At 35.7% G+C, this 20,053-nt stretch overlaps 1 protein-coding gene across 21 annotated transcripts in view; it reads left to right on the forward strand.

The window, feature by feature from the left end:
- Positions 1 to 20,053, forward strand: part of BAZ2B (bromodomain adjacent to zinc finger domain 2B) — a 252,927-nt gene that overhangs the window by 133,046 nt on the left and 99,828 nt on the right. For 13 of the 21 annotated variants that reach the window (XM_070422897.1, XM_070422903.1, XM_070422899.1 and 10 more), the window contains 3 exons: positions 13,429 to 13,617; positions 18,009 to 18,176; positions 19,053 to 19,246. In XM_070422897.1, coding sequence (XP_070278998.1) covers positions 13,429 to 13,617; positions 18,009 to 18,176; positions 19,053 to 19,246 — 551 coding nt within the window. The remainder of the gene's footprint in view (positions 1 to 13,428; positions 13,618 to 18,008; positions 18,177 to 19,052; positions 19,247 to 20,053) is intronic. The other 8 variants (XM_070422900.1, XM_070422908.1, XM_070422913.1 and 5 more) reach the window with 3 other exon arrangements.

Consider the following 20,053-nt stretch of genomic DNA (forward strand, 5'->3'; position numbering starts at 1 on the left):
GTATCTCAGTTCACTGGTGTGCACTAAAGGCAAATCATTTACTGAATGGAAAATATTTTTAAAGTTTAGAGCATGGCAAGTTTCTATTAAACATGAACATAGTTTATATTGCTAAAAAGAGAGCTTTATTTCAGAAGTGAAAATACCCTTAATTTTCATTAATTACATAGGATGTACTTTTATTTTTTAAATCTTCATTGTTGAAAGTATTACATATGTCCCCTTCCCCCCCCATTGACCCCTTCTATCCCACCCCCACTTCCCTTCCCCTAGCCTTTACCATCCTATTGTCTGTGTTCATGGGTTATGCATATATGCATACAAGTTCTTTGGTTGATCTCTTCCCACACACCCACCCACCCTCACCTTCCCCATAGGAGGTACTTTTAAGTAACTCCCAAAATGAGTTCTTGCCCAAGCACATGTTAGGTAGAATACATCCTTTTTAAAAAATACCTAAGCTTGATTAAGTCACTTCTTTATCAATAGGAACCATTTTAATCTTAAATATTTTTAATCTTATAGATTATTTCATAGTAGAACTAAATAGTATTTCACTTTTTCAAGATTAGATTTGTAATTTTGGGTAAGTGAAATGCATAAATATGGAATGTTTGCTAACAAAATACCCTAGCAATTTGCCAAATAAATATTTGTTTATTTTTAAATCAATGGAACAATAACAAGAAAGATATCATTTTGTCATTGTTTTATGAAAGTAATTTTCTAAAATTTTCTTCATAATTAGAAAATAACTAAAATGAAATAGCATTGCATTAAAAAAGTAAATAAATGAAATCCCTGTTCTCCTGCACCCTGTACAATCTTGGTTAACATTTAACAATTTCATCCATACTTCCCTTATATGCAAAATGATAGCTATATATAAATGATGAGTGCCTTTATGATATGCTGTGTTCAAAAGGTGATGCTACAATTGGCATTTTACCTCAAGTTACTTTCTCTAAATGATTTGAGAGTTGTACTTTTATAATGTTTCTTTTCTGCTTCTTATAACTATTCTTCTGAATTAGTCTTTAATATATATGGTGTTTCTATAGAAATGTCCTTTTTTATGTCAATGGTTTTCATAATATATTTGAATACAGAACCTTGAGTTTTTGGGACACTTTGCTGTCACCTATATCTCACTTATTTTCTGAATTAGTGATACTTGAATTGATTGTGATTCTTATTAGTCAATTTAGGGCACTGTTTTTCTGTTAGTGATAGTTGGGAATTTCAGAAAGGGGTGGGGTACTAAGTTGCTGGGTAACATTAGAAATTTCTTTGTCTAGAAATTTCTTTGTGTAGAAAGGAATATATTTTTTTAAATATATATATTTTATTGATTTTTTACAAAGAGGAAGAGAGAGGGATAGAGAGTTAGAAACATCGATGAGAGAGAAACATCCATCAGCTGCCTCTTGCACACCTCCTACTGGGGATGTGCCCACAACCAAGGTACATGCTCTTGGCCGGAATCAAACCTGGGACCTTTCAGTCCGCAGGCTAATGCTCTATCCACTTAGCCAAACCAGTTAGGGCGAAAGGAATACATTTTTATTATTTTATTACTTATTTGCCAATTTAAAAGGTTGTAGAGTTTTTGTGTTGATACTTTCATTGAAAGTATAGTTTATTTCTATGTTCAGAAATATATCACTTATTAATACAATCCTTTGAGTACATCATGAGTCTTTTTCACTTTCCAGGAAAATACTTAGTTTTTAACTTTCACAGTGTTGTAATTTATGTTTAAAGTAAAGCCTAGTATTAAGTTCCCGCACCTAATTTTCTTAATTTAATTTGTCACATTTTCCTGTTTTGTTTGATAAGGTATTTTTGGCCTATGCATTGTCTGATAATTCTCTCCACTTTAAAATGAAATCATAGAGTAATAATATACCTGGACTCTTTATCTTAAACAATTTTTTAATTTCCTCAGAATTTTTTGAGGTATAAAGACAACAAACAGAATTTTCACCTTAAAATGTCAAAATTTCAACAGTTCTTTAATGGCCCTTGGAGGACATTCTGTTGTTTTAAAATTATTTTAATTGACCAATCTCTTGTCATCTCCATTAATAGTATGTCTAGAGGAGTTACGCTGAGTTACAAAGGATGCGATTCAAACCTGCTTTCAAATTTTGAATGATAAACTTCTTTTGAATCAATACCTTATGAGGATTGGAGATTATACCTACTAGTTAGCCTGTTCCTATTATGGATGTGTCAGAAGACATGAGTCTCCTGAGTCAGAGATTTTATTACTTACTAGAGGCCCAATGCACGAAATTCGTGCAAGAGTAGGCTCTCACACCCCCGGCTGCCTCGCAGCCCCTTGGCCCCGCCCCCTGCCCACTGGTCGCTCCAGAAGGTTGTTCCGCCATCTGTTCTAATTCACATATTAGCTCTTTATTATATAGGATGGCACAGCAAATAACATGAGCATCATACTGGCATTGGTTTCCCATGCCTCCCAAGTCCACAGGGCGATACAGAGCAGCCCACTTGGCTCTTTGTGTGCAGTGGGTTTGTGTCACACCTAGGTATACTGAGCTTGGGGACTCTACTTTTGCTTTTAGTTAATGAAAACAAACCCTTTGTCTGGAAGGAGATGTTACCTCATCCTTCAAGATTGACCACTGCAAATGCAATCCTGAGAAATGGCTTGGTTCAAGAGTGGTCAAGGCATTTTACTCTTGATATACCCACCAATAACATGTAGGGACCTTTGAGGATTGCCTTTCACAAAATATATTTCAGTAATTTGGATAGAAAATAACACTGCAATAAAGATTAATCTGTCCTGGTCAATTTGGCTAAGTTGGTTAGGTGTCTTCCTGTGCACCTAATTCCCAGTGGAAGTACATGCCTAGGTTTTGAGCTTGATCCCCAGTAGGGAGTGTGCAGGAAACAGCTGATTGATGTTTCATTCTTACATTGATGTTTCTCTCTCCCCCTCTCCCTTTCTATCTAAAAACAATGAAAATATAGGGAAAAAAGATTAATTAATCTGAGGTCATCTGCATAGATGTGTCTTATTGATCTTATTAGAATATAAGAAATACAATGTATCTTTTCCCTTTAAATTATGATTAAAAAATAGCTTGCCTACTTCTAAAAAATAATTTGGGACAGCTTTCAGTAAATGTGTTGGTATAGCAAACAAAACAATTAACTAAAATATCAAAATATAGGGTCTTAAAAGGTGTTAGGTAAAGAAAGCTACCAATATTGCACAAAAACAAACTAGCTGTTAAGAGTAAAAGGAAAACAATGGGATGCGTGACTCACATACTAGTGCTAATAAGCGTATCAGTTCCTGAGGAAAAAGTAGACTTTTTTCCTGGCCCTGAGTGGTGTAGGGAATATGCTACCAGAACTGTGGTGTGAAAGGCCAAGTGGTGCACAATATCCTGCTTGCCAGTTTCACAGATATTCAGACGGTTGCAATATTGCTCTGGGTGAAAGGCAAGAGAGTGGTATTTAAATCACTAGTTGCATACTTAAACTTTAAAGAGTGGATTTGCTTGAGATTTGTGCTGATTTGACCTAATACAAAGATAGAATTTGGGAAATTGCAGTTACACTTAAGCTGTGCTGTAGGCCAGTGGTTTTCAATCCATTTTTTTTTAGGTAGATCTCTTCAAACAAAATATATAATAATGTCAAATGTATAAAACAGGTAAACTGTTTAAAACTTCTCTAGTTAAAGCTTGAGTATGCCTGCTTTTCTTATTAAAGTTAAGGCAGGCAGGGGAGGGTGGGATGGGGGTTGTGTAAGAGATCTACCAAAGGACTTGTATGCATGCATATAAACATAACCAATGGACACAGACAGTAGGGGGGTGAGGGCATGTGCTGGGGAGCGGTCAATGGGGCAAAAAAAGACATATAATACTTTCAACAATGGAGAATCCTATATAATAAGAGAGGAATATGCTAATTAGCTATTATGCCCTGAGGCATAATGACCAAGCACATCACGACCAGATCTTGGATCAGCAGGAGGGTGGGCTAGCCAGGTACAAGCAAGCTGTGGAGAGCTACAGGAGGGGGCAGGGCAGCAAGCTACGAGGGGTGGGGGGAGCTACAGGAGCGTGGCAGCGACCTACTGGCTACAAGCGGGCGACAGAGAGCTACAGGACGGGGCAGGGCATCAAGCAAGCGGGAGGCGGAGAGCTGCAGGAGAGGGCAGGGCAACAAGCTATGAGGGGGGTGGGGGGGAGCTACAGGAGGGTGGCGGTGACCTACTGGTGCACAGATTCGTGCGCAGGGCTACTAGTTTAAAATACAATAAAATAAAGATACATAGGCATCTTATAATTGTAGACCACCTGGCTCTGTACAAATGTGCCAAATCATGGTATATTGGGGAAATTATAAGTTCATCAGTAAGGCCACAACTCAGGGTATGTGTCGGTTATGATAATGATTAACTGTGAATAGAAAAGCATAAACACACCAGCCCATAGATAGGCAATGCTGGGTGGGTTATGCCATTATATACCTGAAGTTCTTCTAATTTTATTATTATTTTTTAAATATTTTTTTATTTTTTATTGATTTCAGAGAGGAAGGGAGAAGGAGAGAGAGATAGAAACATCAATAATGAGAGAGAATCATTGATCGGCTGCTTCCTGCACACCCCCACTGGGGATCGAGCCCACAACCCAGGCATGCCCTTGACTGGAATCGAACCCGCAACCCTTCAGTCCCCAGGCTGACACTCTATCCACTGAGTCAAACCGGCTAGGACAGAAGTTCTTCTAATTTTAAATTCTTTCTTTGAAGTGAGGGACTTCGATGCTCATATGTGTATGTCATGGCTGTATGAGGGCTGATCTACCTACAGCACTGTTTTCTAGGAAGGAAGAAGGCAGGGGGTAGGGGCCACCTTATTTGGACCCATTTTATTTTATTTTATTTTAAAATCTTTATTGTTGCAAGTTTTACCAATGTCCCCCTTTTACCCCATTCACCCCTTCTAGCCTTCCCTGCCCCCCACCCCAGGCCTTCTCCACACTATTACCTGTGTCCATGGGTTATGCATATATGCATACAATCCCTTTTAAAGAGCTTTCCCAGAAATACCATCCAGAGTTTTCCACTTACATCTCTTTCACCAGAACTTTGCTTCAAGGAAGGCCAGGAAAAATAGTTTTTGGATGAACATATTGCCATCCTGAATGAAATAGAAGTTATTAGTAAGGAAAAAGAGCGAATAGAGTGGTAATACCTGCTCTGGCTAAGTGGACAGAGGATCAGAGGCGCAGGAGGTCCCTGGGGAATAGCCTAAGGATATATCATGTATAACTTCATATGCCATGTTTAGGAATTTAGGCAGAATAATGTGTTAAGAGCAAGGACTTTTCCATTGCAAAGCCCTAAAATTGCGTCTTGGCTTGTTCATTTATTAGCTGTGTGAATTTGGGTAAATTACTCCTTTCTGAGCTTTGGTTGCCTCATCTATAACAGATATAATAACACCCACCTTGCAACATTATGTGGATAAATGAGATAACACCTGGCACATAGTTGGTGTCTAATAAATGGTAAACATTACTTTTATTTGTATGTCATCCAGGAGGAGGGATTTATATGATCACACGGCTTTGAAATTGACAGCCTTACCACCATGTAGTACACCAGTTTGCAATGGGGATGGGACTAGAGAAAAAGAAGACTTTTAGGGAAGGTACTTATATTTATCTGGGTGATAAATGATAAGGTCCCAGATTATGGAGTTATTAGAGGTGGAGAAAGAAACGAGGCCCCAGAAATATTTAGGGAGTCAATTCTTATGGGATATAATGACTGAATTTGGGTAAGGCAATGTTGAGAGGGAGACTGAAGCCCTGACATGACTTGGGCAACTGAGTGTGGAGTGATGTAATGAGAAGTGTGGAATATGCATCCATTTTAATATCCACACTGTTGATGATGGATATTTGAGTTGTTTCTAACTTTCACCAATTATAAACAATGCTATGATTATTATTATACATAGATCCTAATGCATATAAGCATACTTTTCTGGAGATGTCTTCAACTTTACCAGTAGTACCAGTTTATATTTCCCACCGGCTATGTATTAGAATTTTGATGCCTATCATTCATGCTAACACTTGTCATTGTCAGACTTTTTGATTATTGTCATTGATGAATATGAAGTAGAGTTTCATTAAGGTCCCCTTTTATAAGTTTTTAGCCTTTTGAATCTCATCTCTTTACTAAAGTGATTATTTAGGGCATTGGTGCGTACACCTATTGGGTTGTATATCTTTTTCTTAATGGATTTATGAGTTCTTTTTATATTTTGGATGCTGATCATTTTTTCAGTTATGCCTGTGGAAGATATCTTTTCTCAGTCATGGTGTGTCTTTTTTATTCTACATTGTATTCTGATGAATAGAACTTCCAATTTTAATATAGTCAGATTTATCAATTTTTTAAATCCTTACCAGAGGATATTTTGTCCATTGATCTTTAGAGAGAAGTGGAGAGGAGGGAGGAAGGGGGAATGGAGAGAGAGAAACGGATGTGAGAGAGACATTTCAATTGGTTGCCTCCTACACGTGCCTTGACCATGGCTGGGAATCAAACCTGCAACCAAGTTATGTTATCTTGACCAGGAATTGAACCTGTGACCCTTCAGTCCATGGGCTAACACTCTAACTACTGAACAAAATCAGCCAGGACCCAGATTTATCCATTTTTAAATTTATGGTTATGCTTTTTGCCTTGTTTAAGAAATCCTCCTTGACCTCCAAGGTAATGTGCATATTACTTTTAAGCTTTCACTTATCTCTCATCTAGTATTACTTTGAAAATTATATGGTTATGAGGTATCAGGCCAGTTGTGATAGAATTAATTATCCCCTTGTTTTGGGAACTATCACCAGTTGGAGTTGTTGGTTAGTGTATCAGTCAGATCAAGTAGAAATAACATAAAACAGTAAAGCTGTTTTAAGAAGAAGGTGATTTGCCGAAACCGGTTTGGCTCAGTGGATAGAGCATCGGCCTGCGGACTGAAGGGTCCCAGGTTCGATTCCAGTCAAGGGCATGTACCTGGGTTGCGGGCACATCCCCAGTAGATGTGCAGGAGGCAGCTGATCGATGTTTCTCTCTCATCGATGTTTCTGACTATCTCTCTCCCTTCCTCTCTGTAAAAAATCAATAAAATATTTATATAAAAAAAAGAAGAAAGTGATTTAATACTGGGAATTAGATACTTATAAAATTACTAGAGGCCCGGTGCACAGATTCGTGCAATGGTGGGGTCCCTCAGCCTGGCCTGCGCCCTCTCGCAATCCAGGACCCCTTGGGGGATGTCAGACTGCTGGTTTCGGCCCGACCCCTGCGGGCCAGGCCGAAGGATCCCACCATGCACGAATCCATGTACTGAGCCTCTAGTATGCATATAAGATCTTTGGTTAATCTCTTCCCACCCTCCCCCTGCCCCCTTTTCCTCTGAGATTCATCAGTCTGTTCCATGTTTCCATGCCTGTGCGTTGAGCATCTGCCCCCTGGTCGTCCTGGGTGTAGCTACCAGTTGAACGATGGAATGGTCGCTTTAGGCTTTTATATATATAGATTGAAGAGCTGGCTCCATGAATGATTCAGAGCATTACTGCTGAATTAACCTGCTTAAGGAAACTTCCTCTGCTTTAATCAGGATACCACTGTTCCAACTGATGGTTCCATGGCTCGTGCCACTTCAGTCCAGTGATGTAACTGGCTCCAGGGTTGTTCTGTGCTGCCTGTTAAATCTACACCAGCAAAAAGGATACTTCATGTGCTGCCAATCTGCCAGCTTAACTTAGTTTTTAATTCTTTCCAAATCCATCTGATTGGCAGAATCTAAATTACATGCAGAATCCTGGCTGCAAGAAGGACTGGAAAATGTAGTTTCTAACTGCCCAGCTTTGCATCAGAAGGTACCCTAAAAGGAGTTTGGGACAAATGCTAAGTGAGCCAGTTATCTACCTATTTGAACTTACCTGATGATAGCCCCTCAACTTACCTCCCCACCTGTGTATTGTAATAAATTTCTGATACATATATATGAGCCAACAGTTCTTTTCTTCAGAAAAATAGTATTTCATTATTGCATCTAATAGCTTATGTATGCTTACTATAAATATCGTTTAATAACTGTTCTATGTATCAGTGTAAATTAAACCAAAGAGAATAAATGCTTAACTCAAAATAATAGAGCACTTAATTATCACAGATAATAGCAAATATCTACTGTTTCCTTTGAAAGATTATAAATGACTTTTCAAGGACTTCATTCATTCTATATAGTACCATTAATTTTTCTCCATTTACTGGATCACATCTATCAGCATAAAAGTGTTATGCCCAGATTTCAGGATCCCCAAGAGACCACACCAGGGACCCAGCCATGTCCAATGCAAAAGCAAAGAGTCTTTTATTCAAACCCGGGCTTAGCTCCCCTACCCTCCTTACTGACGCAGCAGCAAGTGGCAGAGAGACCCAGCCCTGTGGGGAGAGGGGTTTTATAGGGGGTTGGAGTAAGGGGAGGAGAAAGGACTGTGGGCCTTGCCGATTGGCCAGGTGCAAGTCGGTGTCTTGTTACACAGGATGTGGTCATATCTGTGGTGCGCACTTCCCTTGATTGTCATTGGTTAGTTTAAAGAAGTCCTGGGTGTGGCTAGCAGAGGCTTGGGCTTCCGGGAAGAAGCCTTGCCAAGCACATGGCTGCCCAAAAATGGAGAATCCAGGGTAAGATGGAGGGCGTAGCCCTTACCCTGGGGCAAGATGGAGGGCGTAGTCCTCGCCCTTTCAAAAAGTATGTTCTTAGTATCTGCCAACCTAAAAAACAATATATACCCAAAACCTCTTTTCACCTCAAATGCTTTTCTGGCTGTTGCCCTATTTCCTGCCTTGTTTTATAGCCAAACTTCTCCAAAGGTATAGCTGCATGTGTTTTCTCCTTTTTCTTGTCTTTCATGTATATTTCAACCCACACCAAAGTCACTCCTATCCTCATCTCACTCAACCTCTTGGCTGAATTGACACAGTTGACCACTCCCTCCTCCTTGAAAACCTTTTTTGAAAAAAGTTTATATTGAACTGGCATTATTTTTTCCCTAAATGTTTGGTAGACTTCACCAGTGAAGTCATCTGGGCTTGGAAGGTGTTTTTAAATTATTGTTATTGGAAGATAGTAAACCCAAGTTCATTTTTTAAAATAACAATATGAAACTATTCAGGTTATCTTTTTCTTCTTGAGTTAGCCGTGGTAGTTGATGTCTTTCAAGGAATTTATCCATCTTATCTGTAATTGAATTTATGGGCATGAAGTTGTTATAAATAGTATCTTCTTTGAATGTTTATAGGATTAGTAGTGATGTCTTCTCTTTCATTGTTGATAGTAGTAACTTGTGTCTTTTCTCTTTTTTCCTTTGTGACTAGAGATTTATCAATTTTATTGACCTTTTTGGCAAACTAGCTTTGGGTTTCATTGCATTTTCACAGTTTTCTGTTTCATAGATATTAGCCCTTTATTATTTCCTTTTGTTTTTCTGTGAGTGTGATTTCCTCTTCTTTTTTCCCAATTTAAGGGAAAGCTTAAATCGTTTATTTAAGACCTTTCTCCTTTTCTCATATATCCCTTTAATGTATACATTTAAGTACTGTTATGTCTGTATCCCACAATTTTTGATGTTTTCATTTCATTATCATTATAGTCAAAATGTTTTTTATTTTCCTTTGTGAATTTTTTGACTGATGGGTTGTGTAGAAGTCAGTAATTTAGCATTTAAATTTTTATTGATGTCCATTTTAGTTACATTGTGGTAAAAAACATACTGATGATAATCTGTGCTCTGTGTTTTGTCTCCTCACTGCTGCTCTTTTAGTCTGGCCTTCTGTGGGTCTCTTTTGTGCCTGTGACAATTGTTGGGACAGCCAAGAACTTAGGCAGAGATGAATCTCCTTCTCCCTGTGGTTTCCTTGCTTCTAAGATTACCCTCTAATTTCCAGCTGCCCTGCCAGCTTTGGACTCTGCCCTGGACACTTCAGGCTTTCTGTTGTCTAAGCCAATCATGACGAAGGAATTCATTCATTTAAGAAACACATTAAACTCAATAGATCTGCTGTGTGTAGCCCTGTCTTTCAAGAGCAGATTCTCTGTGTTCTCTGCTGGCTCTTTGCCATGCCCCTGGAGACCTGCCTCATTCATGCACAGTGTACTTATAGTTAGGCTAGCTATTTGGGTGGTTGAAGCTCTGAATTTGGGTCTCATTCTTTTTGTGATTTGCTCACTGCCAGGATTTCCCTTTTAAATTTTCTGGGGTTTTTTTTTCAGTCCTGGATTCTGACCACTGACACCTTTAGTGGATAAGGCTGCTCCTTTTCTTCCACTGTTTTTTTGTGGTCATAGCTGTGAGGTTTAGGCAGCATTATCAGATCAAAACACCACAAAGTCATACTTTTTACCCCTTCTCATTACCATTTTTCCAGATTAAACTTTCCTCTGGCTTTTCTCTATTTTTGGATGTCTTCTCATATCTTTAGTTTTCTTGTTGTTTTAAATTCAGACTTTATCATTATCCTCTGTGGGTGATTCAAGCGACCAACTTCCCTACTACTCCATCATTATCTGAAGTTGTCTCCCCCCGCCCCCCCCCAAAAACCAACAAACAAAAAAAACAAATACAAAAAAAGCAAATAACTTTCTTTTAAAAAATTTTCATCTAGGAGTCCATGGGCAGCATGTGATCCAATCTGCCCAGTCTAAACGTCACATCTCCCAGACAATAGTGATTGGTTAAGGAATGGGCACATGATGCAAATCAGACTAATGAAAGACTAAGAGATGCCATTCTGGAATTTTTACTCCCACAAACCTAGGAGAAGGCCTATCTGAGGATGTAGAGCCCAGAGAAGAAAGAGAAACTTGGTTCTGGCAAACTTTCAGTCAGTCTTTTCCAAAAGCTTTTACATTATGTAAGCCAGTACATTCATCTTTTTATTAATTTTGAATTTGGTGTTTTGTACTTTTCAACCTAACTAATACACCCCCGTGATCTAATCACTGCCTACTTCAAATTTATGTGGAACTGTTCTCACTTTGTTCTGTTACCTTTTAGTCTCCCTGACCTTTAGCTTCTTTAGATACATTCTTTCCCAACTAAGGATCTCAAACATGCTCTCCCTCTGCAAGTCCTTCCTAAGCTGATTCTTTCTTATGCTCAGTTTCAGACATTAATTAGAGAAGTCTCTAATATTATCTGTTTTTGTACCTAGTAATTTCACTCATTGTACTCTTCATAATTTATAATTATACAGTTGGTGGTGTTTTGTTTATTTGTCTATTCATCTACATTTAAAGAGCAAGGACCATATGTATTCCCTTTTATCATTATGTCTTCAATAAATGCCTGGCACAAAAGTAAATGCCCAGGAAACAATTGTTGAAGAAAGAAAAGAAAAGAGAGATGAATTTGCAGGTCTAAGACTTGAAAATTAGATGATAAATGAACTCTAGTAAGTTTTCTAGGCCATTATATAGCTTTGCTCTGGTGATAACAAATGACAACTTCCTGTTTGGATCGAAGGCCTTTGGAATCAGTCCCAGGGATATCCCTCCTCTGCTCTTAATGAGTAGTGAATTGATTCATTCATCAGATATTTATTGAATGTTTATTATGTATGAGACACTTCTTTAGGTATTTGGGATCTATTACTTAGTCCTGTATATGACAGTACCAGTTTATAATATTGAAATATTAACTTGTTTTATACATTGTTGTATAAAAAGTAGTCATACTATTTAAATTATGGTCAAATTATGAGGTTCATGTAGTCAAGGATTATTTCTTTATCACTGGTCTTGAAGGTAGTGATATTTGAGTAACCTTTTTTCCCAGTAGCATGCCCTGTTTTGTTTTAACTCAACTTCAATGCTAAGGCATTCTGGAACTCTGATAACACATAAGTATCAAATTCGCAGATTTTCTATATAGGCTTTGATGAACAAAAACAAAGATTGGCTGACTTAGAAAAGATACCCAAGTCTGTGTCCTTTCCTTGTCCTCCCCTCTGACAGTTCCTCTATGGGCCTTTATCATAAAGATACTTTGAGGATCTTCCCTGGGAGATCTGCTTAGTGCTTTGTTATAGTGGAACCTTGACTCCCAGTCACAATTTTTTATCTTACAGGATGATATGAGACATACTTGTGACTTGATACAATTTATTTAAATCTTACTACTTCGATAAAAAATATAATGTTATTTCAGTGCAGTGTTATTTTAAGGCATATGGTTGCCTTCTGATGACTTCCTCTTGGTTTTCAAGGAATAAAAAAGCAAAGAGAAGAGATATCTTTAATAGCTAAATGTTAAAAAAGTAATTACTTTTAACAAATTGACTTCAAACATATTGTGTTAAAACTACTTATATTCAACTGCAGAGCCAGGTCTGATATAAACAGGAGATAGTAAGAAACCCATATTCTTATTTTAACACAGAATACAGTACCTTTCACACGGTAAATTCTTAAAATAGCCTGGAGTGTGGCATTTGGTATTGTTTTCTTAGTATCAAGCCAGGGAAAGTTAATTATTTCCTGGAAGCAAAAGGAAGATTTCCAAGTATTAACAGATTTTCTGCCAACTCCCTGCAAAGTATGAAAAAGAGGTCGTGTATTTGATTGTATAACAACCCAAACTGGGATTATGACACTTACTACTAGATTCTCTTTAGGGTAAAAGTGGAGATCGAAAGTCACACTTAGAATTGAATATGATATTTATATCAAAAAGTTGATAGATGCCCTTGGGTGCATTTAGAAATAATCTTAAGAAGTTTATTCATTAAATCTTTATGTTGTATTCTACATTGCTTTATCAGGCTAGAATATAATCCCCTTTTTGGTATCAAAGAGGTATTAAATAGAGAACATGGCTTCATTTCTGGCACATGGAAACTAAAATCTCTTTGCCTAGTTGTATAATTTGAGTAAGGACTTGGTGACAGATTCTGGACTTATTTCTTTGGTTTTGAACCTTATATTAATAAGATGTTTTTATTTTCCTTACGAGTGAAAACATTTTAATACTACATTAATGTACATTTATTAATAGGAAGTTCACTCACTTCTGCAGGTCAAAACACAATAACGAGTGAAAATTATTTGCTGAAAGCATCATTTCTCAAATTCAAAGTAAATACGATTATACCATTTATTTTAATTACATTTACCAGAGTACTTTCATGTAGAAACATCTTATTCTGTAGGGTTTGATGAATAGAAATGCAAAAGAAAATGTAAGATAAAAATATAATAAATAAGAAAGTATAAAATTTTATCTAATTTATGAATGCTGAAATCAGATCTCATCTGTTTTTATAGTCCAACTTTAAGTGTGTTCTTTTCCCTCCCAGGACATTTATTCAGAGCAGCTGGGGATCAACCGTTTAACCTGTCCACAGTGTCGAGTGCCTTCCCAATGGTCAGCCACCCAGTCTTTGGTCTACATTCAGCCAGCTCAGGGCATTCAGAATTTGGTGGTTTGGGGACACTTGGTACACCCACAGCCTTAGCCGCACATCCCCAACTAGCATCTTTTCCAGGTAAACATCTGTTACAAACAGTGTTCAAGGAAAGAAGGAAAGCTTGAAAATGTTCAAGCAGTAATTTATTAAATTGAACAAAAAGAAATAGTCTAATGCCTGGTATATTAAAACTCTTGTGCAAGAATTTGCTCAATCCTATTTATCATGGGCAAAGAAAAACAAACCAACACCACACTATGTGTGCTAGGTGGCAATGCAGTTAGATACTTAAGTGTTTGGCTAGGGAAATCGGCATCTGCATCAAAAGTGAATAATTAAGCTAAGTTTTCTTCGTGTTTTTGATAATTTTTTTTCTCAGCTTTGATGTGAAAAATAGCTTATACTGGAAAACTAAAGTCTAGTGCTTATAATAAACATCTCTGAAATGTTATTTTGAGTTCTCACTTCTCTGCACTTTGTCAGGAAGATGAGCTTGGCTCTTGAATTTCTATATATTCTTTTATAATCAATCAAAACAACTCTAGATTTGCACCACATATGTGGCAGCAAGACCAGAATTATCCCAAATTCTACAGATTATGAGAATTCAGTAAGACACCTAATAAAGTTTAACTTACACAAACATGCTATAATTTGTCTTGTTATATTATTTTGAAAACTAAACTTTAAGTGTTTCCAGTGATTAATTTTACTTTAATAAATTTTAGTTAGGGTTGTTTAAAAATCAGCATAAATGTAGACACAAATTAACTTGAATTTGGCTTTGCTGTGTTTTAGCTGTGTGACTTTGAACAAGTAATCTAACCTCTCAGCCATAGTTTCCTCATCTGAGACATGAGGTTATCATCATCATAATAGTACCTATGAAGATGAGAGCAGATAAGCCATGTTAGTGCTGAGTGAAGCATTTGGCACACATAATCCGTACATAATTAGTAATTATCATTAGTACTTTCTCTTGCCCACTTTAATGGGTAATAAATTGTGAAGTGCTTCTATATATATGATGGAAAGATGGTTATATTTCAAGTACTGTCTTTTGAATCATATTATTCCTTTCATTCAGTTGTCTGGAAGAAGGAATTGTGGGGAGAGGTAGTGTGAGTAGAAAGTTAAAATAAAGTCTTAAACTAAGTCTTAACATTTGTTTAAAAAACACTAATAGAAATTTAATTCAGTCAGTTTCTAGAATGTATGTTTAGCAAGATAAGCATTCAACAGATATTTTCTGAAACATAGGATTGCTGAATAAAAATAAAAATAGGTGATATTAATATAGATAGTTACTGATACCTTAAATTTGTTTGTTTCATGGTTCATTGGAGTATTGCTTTTGAGCATTTCTAAACGAACAATGTAATTACTCTATTATTAAAATCCAATACCTTCTGCACTGGAATGATGGTTAACAAGTCTAAAGAACTACTTCTCTGGACTTCAACAATGCTAATACTTCCCACTGTACAGAAAAAAACTGATTCCCCTAACCTACATAAACTTTTCATTAATTTAGTATATTATGTGCACTAAGCCAAACAGTTTGAAATACACTACCGTAGTATATATTAATGTTGTTTATAGTTTTCAGGAGATGGATTAACAGATAGTTACCAGACACAGTCTTTAGTGATAAAAGTATGACTGTAGAAGAATACTATTTTGTCAAATGAACAGAGACTATGCCTATTTATAGAAGACATGTTTAAGTTGCAGGTTTGCTATAATAACAAATTTAAATTCTGTATTGTTGGCTTTATTCAAAAGGGTAATCAAAATGCCAAATTTTTGAAATGACCTAATAAATGAAGACACACAGGGAAGGAATTACTAGGAATTTTAAATGAGTAAGAATTTATTTTTAAATTTTTATGGACATGTAGATTATTCTGCATTTCAAATGATTAAATCAACAGGTGCAATATTGAATGGACATTAGTATAATAAAATTGTTTTTATTTAATATTGAAATTGTATTTCATGGTGATTTCTTTAAAAATATACAATTTTTGGTTATTACATTTTTATATTATATTGCCATGAATTTTGTGAAGTACCTGGCTCTCAAGTATGAAAGATTTAAAAATTCTACTATATCTTCTAGGTTCTAATTGAGATTTAGCATAGTCTCTGAAATACTGGAATCTTTCAGTTGAATATGATTAATGAATGTTGCTCTATGCTGTTACCTCCTTTGAATACATTTAGAAATCATGTGCTGGTTTATGTAATCCTTATTTTGTACATAGCACGTTATAAACAAGCTAGTTCGTGAGTGACTAAATTTTTTTATTTTCTTCAATTTGAAAGATAAATAGCTGTTACTTAATAAAAATTGTTACTTTCTATGAAATATTAGACATTTGTACAGTTTGTAATCAGCAGCCCTACAATTTTTATCTTTTTATTCGATTGACCTTGTTTTTTTTTTTACTTGCGATATCAGCTTATTTATTACACACGTTTTCCAGTTGTCTTTTTTTCTAGTCCCTATTGTGTACAATTGACATTCTAAAGTACATTTTTGTGTTTTTCCTCAGTTTATGTCTAAAATATTCGAATCTTACTACACTTTTAATGCCTTACCAATTTTCTGGTTGTTTACAAAGTCTATACATTCAACTGTAATGTTTTCATTATAGACTCTATATTAAATAATATAAATATCTTTGGAAACCTCAGTCCCTTTTTGTCAGCTATGTGGAACCTAGTTTTCAAATAACAATAGATTCCAACTGTGCTGATATAAGCCCAAAATACACAGTTTTTCTTCCTATCTAAATACACTTCTTTCATCTAAACAGTGGATAAATGATTAATGCCTTTGTGTAGTTATTCTTGGTTGAGTTCCCATCATTCAGGCACTGCTGAATATACATTGGTGTCATTTCACCAGCAGCACCTTCCCGCAGTGCAGAAGAATAGCTTTTTCAGTTTTTTGCTTATACTGTTTTTTTAGATCTTCCAGAATGGTAGCCACCATGAACATGTCACTTAAAAAAAACAACACAAAAAAAGCAGGTTTGCCATTAGATAATGAAGGTGCACATCACTTTACATCCTATTTTTAATGGAGAGTGGTATTCCTAGAAAAGCTTTAAAGACCATATAATATAGCATACTGACAATATGGAAAATTTCCCATGCTGTATTGTTGAGGTTTTCCCCTCTGATTTCCTTATGGATGTTATAATCGATGAAAAACACTTACATATATCTTGAAAGATTATCCTCAAAGGTTATAACTAATTTGGTAATCTAGCAGATTAGTCAGTTGGAAAAGATCATTTCTGAGATTTTAGAAGGGGCAATACAAGACTTTCCTTTAGATTATTTTCAAACCTTTTCTTAATCTTTACCCTTCCTTGAAAAAATGTATTCTATAAAATTTGGCTTCTCTCTGTTTTTAGAAGTTTTAACTGAGAGCCACAATTTGAACATTTAAATTACATTTTTGATGACTTTCTACATTCAGTCATTTTGCAGTGATAAAACAATCATTATTATTTGTAACTTATAAGAGGAAGTATGGCCAAAGTTTATGATTTTTTTCATTAACTTTAAGGAGAAACTTTATAAATATTTTATATTTTAATATGACTTACTTGTTTTGAGATCTTCTTTGAGCTCTTTTTATTCTTAGCTTCCCCTCCCCACCCGAAAAAGAAAAAGAAAAAGAAAAGAAAGAATAAGGCTTACTGATTTTACTGTCTTTATGTTTCTGTTTGAGTATAAAACTTTTTCTTTCATAAATGCATGTGAAGTATACTGGATAACAGTATTCTTTGTATTACTATTTAAACAACCTGATTTATCAGAGCCATATCTATGATATATATAATTTGAGGAAATTTTTAACACTAATCTAAAATCCTAAGGTATTAAAATAGGTTGGTATAGTGTTAAATATTTTTTTTCTTTTACTATGGTAAAAGTCACCAGAGTCAAATAAATCTTTAATATTCCACGTTTTCCATTTTATTTTTAAAATCTTTGTTCTTTATAAAGTTGAACTCAAGGAGGCTGCTGTTCAAAGATTCCTGGATACTATCTTTTTGTTTTTTTCTTAATATATTTTTATTGATTTCAGAGAGGAAGGAAGAGGGAGAGAGAGAAACATCAATGATGAGAGAGAATCATTGATCAGCTGCCTCCTGCACATTCCATACTGGGGATTGAGCCCGCAACCCGGGCATGTGCCCTGATCAGGAATTGACCAATGACTTCCTGGTTCACAGGTCAATGCTCAACCACTGGATACTATCTTAATGAGAAGAATATTGAATGTATAACTTCTAAATAGCAATCTTACAATTAGAAAGATACAGCAATTCTGTTCCAAATTAAAACGTAACCATTTTTTTCAGGAATAGAAGATAAAAAGCATTGTTACATTAACTAGAAAGTTAATCCAAATATTTTTGCTTGTCTGTTTGGTGTTTGGTTTTGAGGTGCAGAATGGTGGCGAACAGCAGATGTTCATACTCGTACAGGGGCAGCCTTCTTTCCACCGTTACTGGGAATTCCACCACTGTTTGCTCCTCCAGCCCAGAATCATGATTCTTCTTCATTCCATTCAAGGACTACAGGAAAAAGTAATCGAAATGGTCCTGAAAAAGGTATTAACTTAAATGAAGTATTTAAAATCCTCTGCTTCAATAGGTATTATCGGTAGAGTTCAAGTTTAATAACATTTATAAAGTATTGTGCTGGATACTTTCACATTGCATTGCTTAATCCTTATAATAACTCTTTGGGATTGGAAATATCCTCATTTTGCTACCAATGTTAAATATCATTTAGTGAGTTTTTTGCAACCAAGGTTAAATAAATTATTTAAGGAAATGTTGCTTACAGATTAATTTAACATCACAGGATTTGAACCCAGGTCTTCTAACTCCAAACTCTGCTGCTTTTGCCTCTGTATCTCACTAGCTTTTTTATATAACCCACGTAATATTTACTTCTTCTGTAATTAAGCTTTAAGTTGATTAAAACTAATATCCTAGTATTATTCTTCTTTAATGATTATTAACATTCATGTTGTTCATGATTGTTAGACTATCATTTGCAAATTATAGTAACAATTTAGATGGTTTATTATTATCTTTCTTTTTGCTTGAGGTAGTATTTGGGGGAGTTTGCTCTGAAAGAATGAGTGTTTGCATTTAATTATATTTCTTGATGTTTTAAAAAATTGAAGTGTAAATCACATAAATGTAAAATTAACCATTTTAAAGTGAATAATTCAGTGGCACTTAATACATTCACATCATTGTGTAAGCATCACCTCCATGTAGTTTCAAAACATTTTCATCATCCCAAAAGGATTTATGTGTTGTGAATATCTCATAGATCTTATCATACAATTTGTGACGCTTTCACTTTGCATTATGTTTTCGAGAATCATCACATTAGAGCAGATAGCATTACTTCATTCTTTTATGTGGTCAAATGAATTCTATTATATAAACATTTTTATTTATTTTTTCAAGGTGTAAATGGGTCAATAAATGGAAACAGTACTTCATCTGTGTCTGGTATCAACACATCTGTACTATCCACTACTGCTTCCAGTTCCGTTGGACAAACTAAAAGTATAAGCTCAGGTGGAGGAAATCGAAAATGTAATCAGGATCAAAACAAAAACCAGCCTTTGGATGCTAGAGCTGACAAAATCAAGGACAAAGTAAGTTATTCTTTGAAGGAAAAATTTATAACAAATCTATATGTAGCATTCCAGAAGTCAAACCACCTGTTTCTATGGAATAATTTATTATGAGTTACCAAGTTCTATTTTTGTGGATGTTTATTTTTATGGTGTGGTACTAATATCATGTATTTTAAAAATTAAAACTGTCAGCACCAGTAAATAATAAAAATAATAATAGATAAGATTTATTGAGAACATACCAGCTCTGCACGAATTGCTTTGCATGTAATATCTATTTCAATCCTCCCCATACCTCTAATGAGGTAGGTACTATTATTAAAATGGGGAAACACAGCCCTAAAATAGTGCATCAGTTAGTGGTCAGGATTTGAAGTCTGGCAGGTTGACTCCAGAGCCCATGCTTTAGGAAACCAAAAGCAAGCAAGAAAAGCTTTTTTAATGGAAATTTTCACATATACAGAGTAGATAGAATAGCATAATAATCTTATGTACCCATTATCCAGGCTCAGTAATTATCACCTTAAGGCCAACTTTATTTTGCTATGTCCCCAACTGTATAAATAATCAATTTAATGCCTCTCAGTTCTAAATTCATCCTACTCTTAAAATATGTGTGTGTGTGTGTGTGTGTGTGTGTGTGTGTATTGATTTGATTGATTTTATATAGGTAAGGAGAGAGAGATAGAAATATCAATGATGAGAGAGAATCATTGATCGAGTTTCTCCTACACGCCCCCTACTGGGGATCAAGCCGCAACCTGGGCACGTGCTCTGACCGGAAATCGAACTGTGACTAACTGGTTCATAGGTCAAAGCTCAACC

The sequence above is a fragment of the Myotis yumanensis genome, unplaced genomic scaffold (assembly GCF_028538775.1).
Source record: "Myotis yumanensis isolate MYYU_CA2020_CCGP unplaced genomic scaffold, mMyoYum1.0.hap1 SCAF_8, whole genome shotgun sequence".
Taxonomy (NCBI): Eukaryota; Metazoa; Chordata; class Mammalia; order Chiroptera; family Vespertilionidae; genus Myotis; species Myotis yumanensis.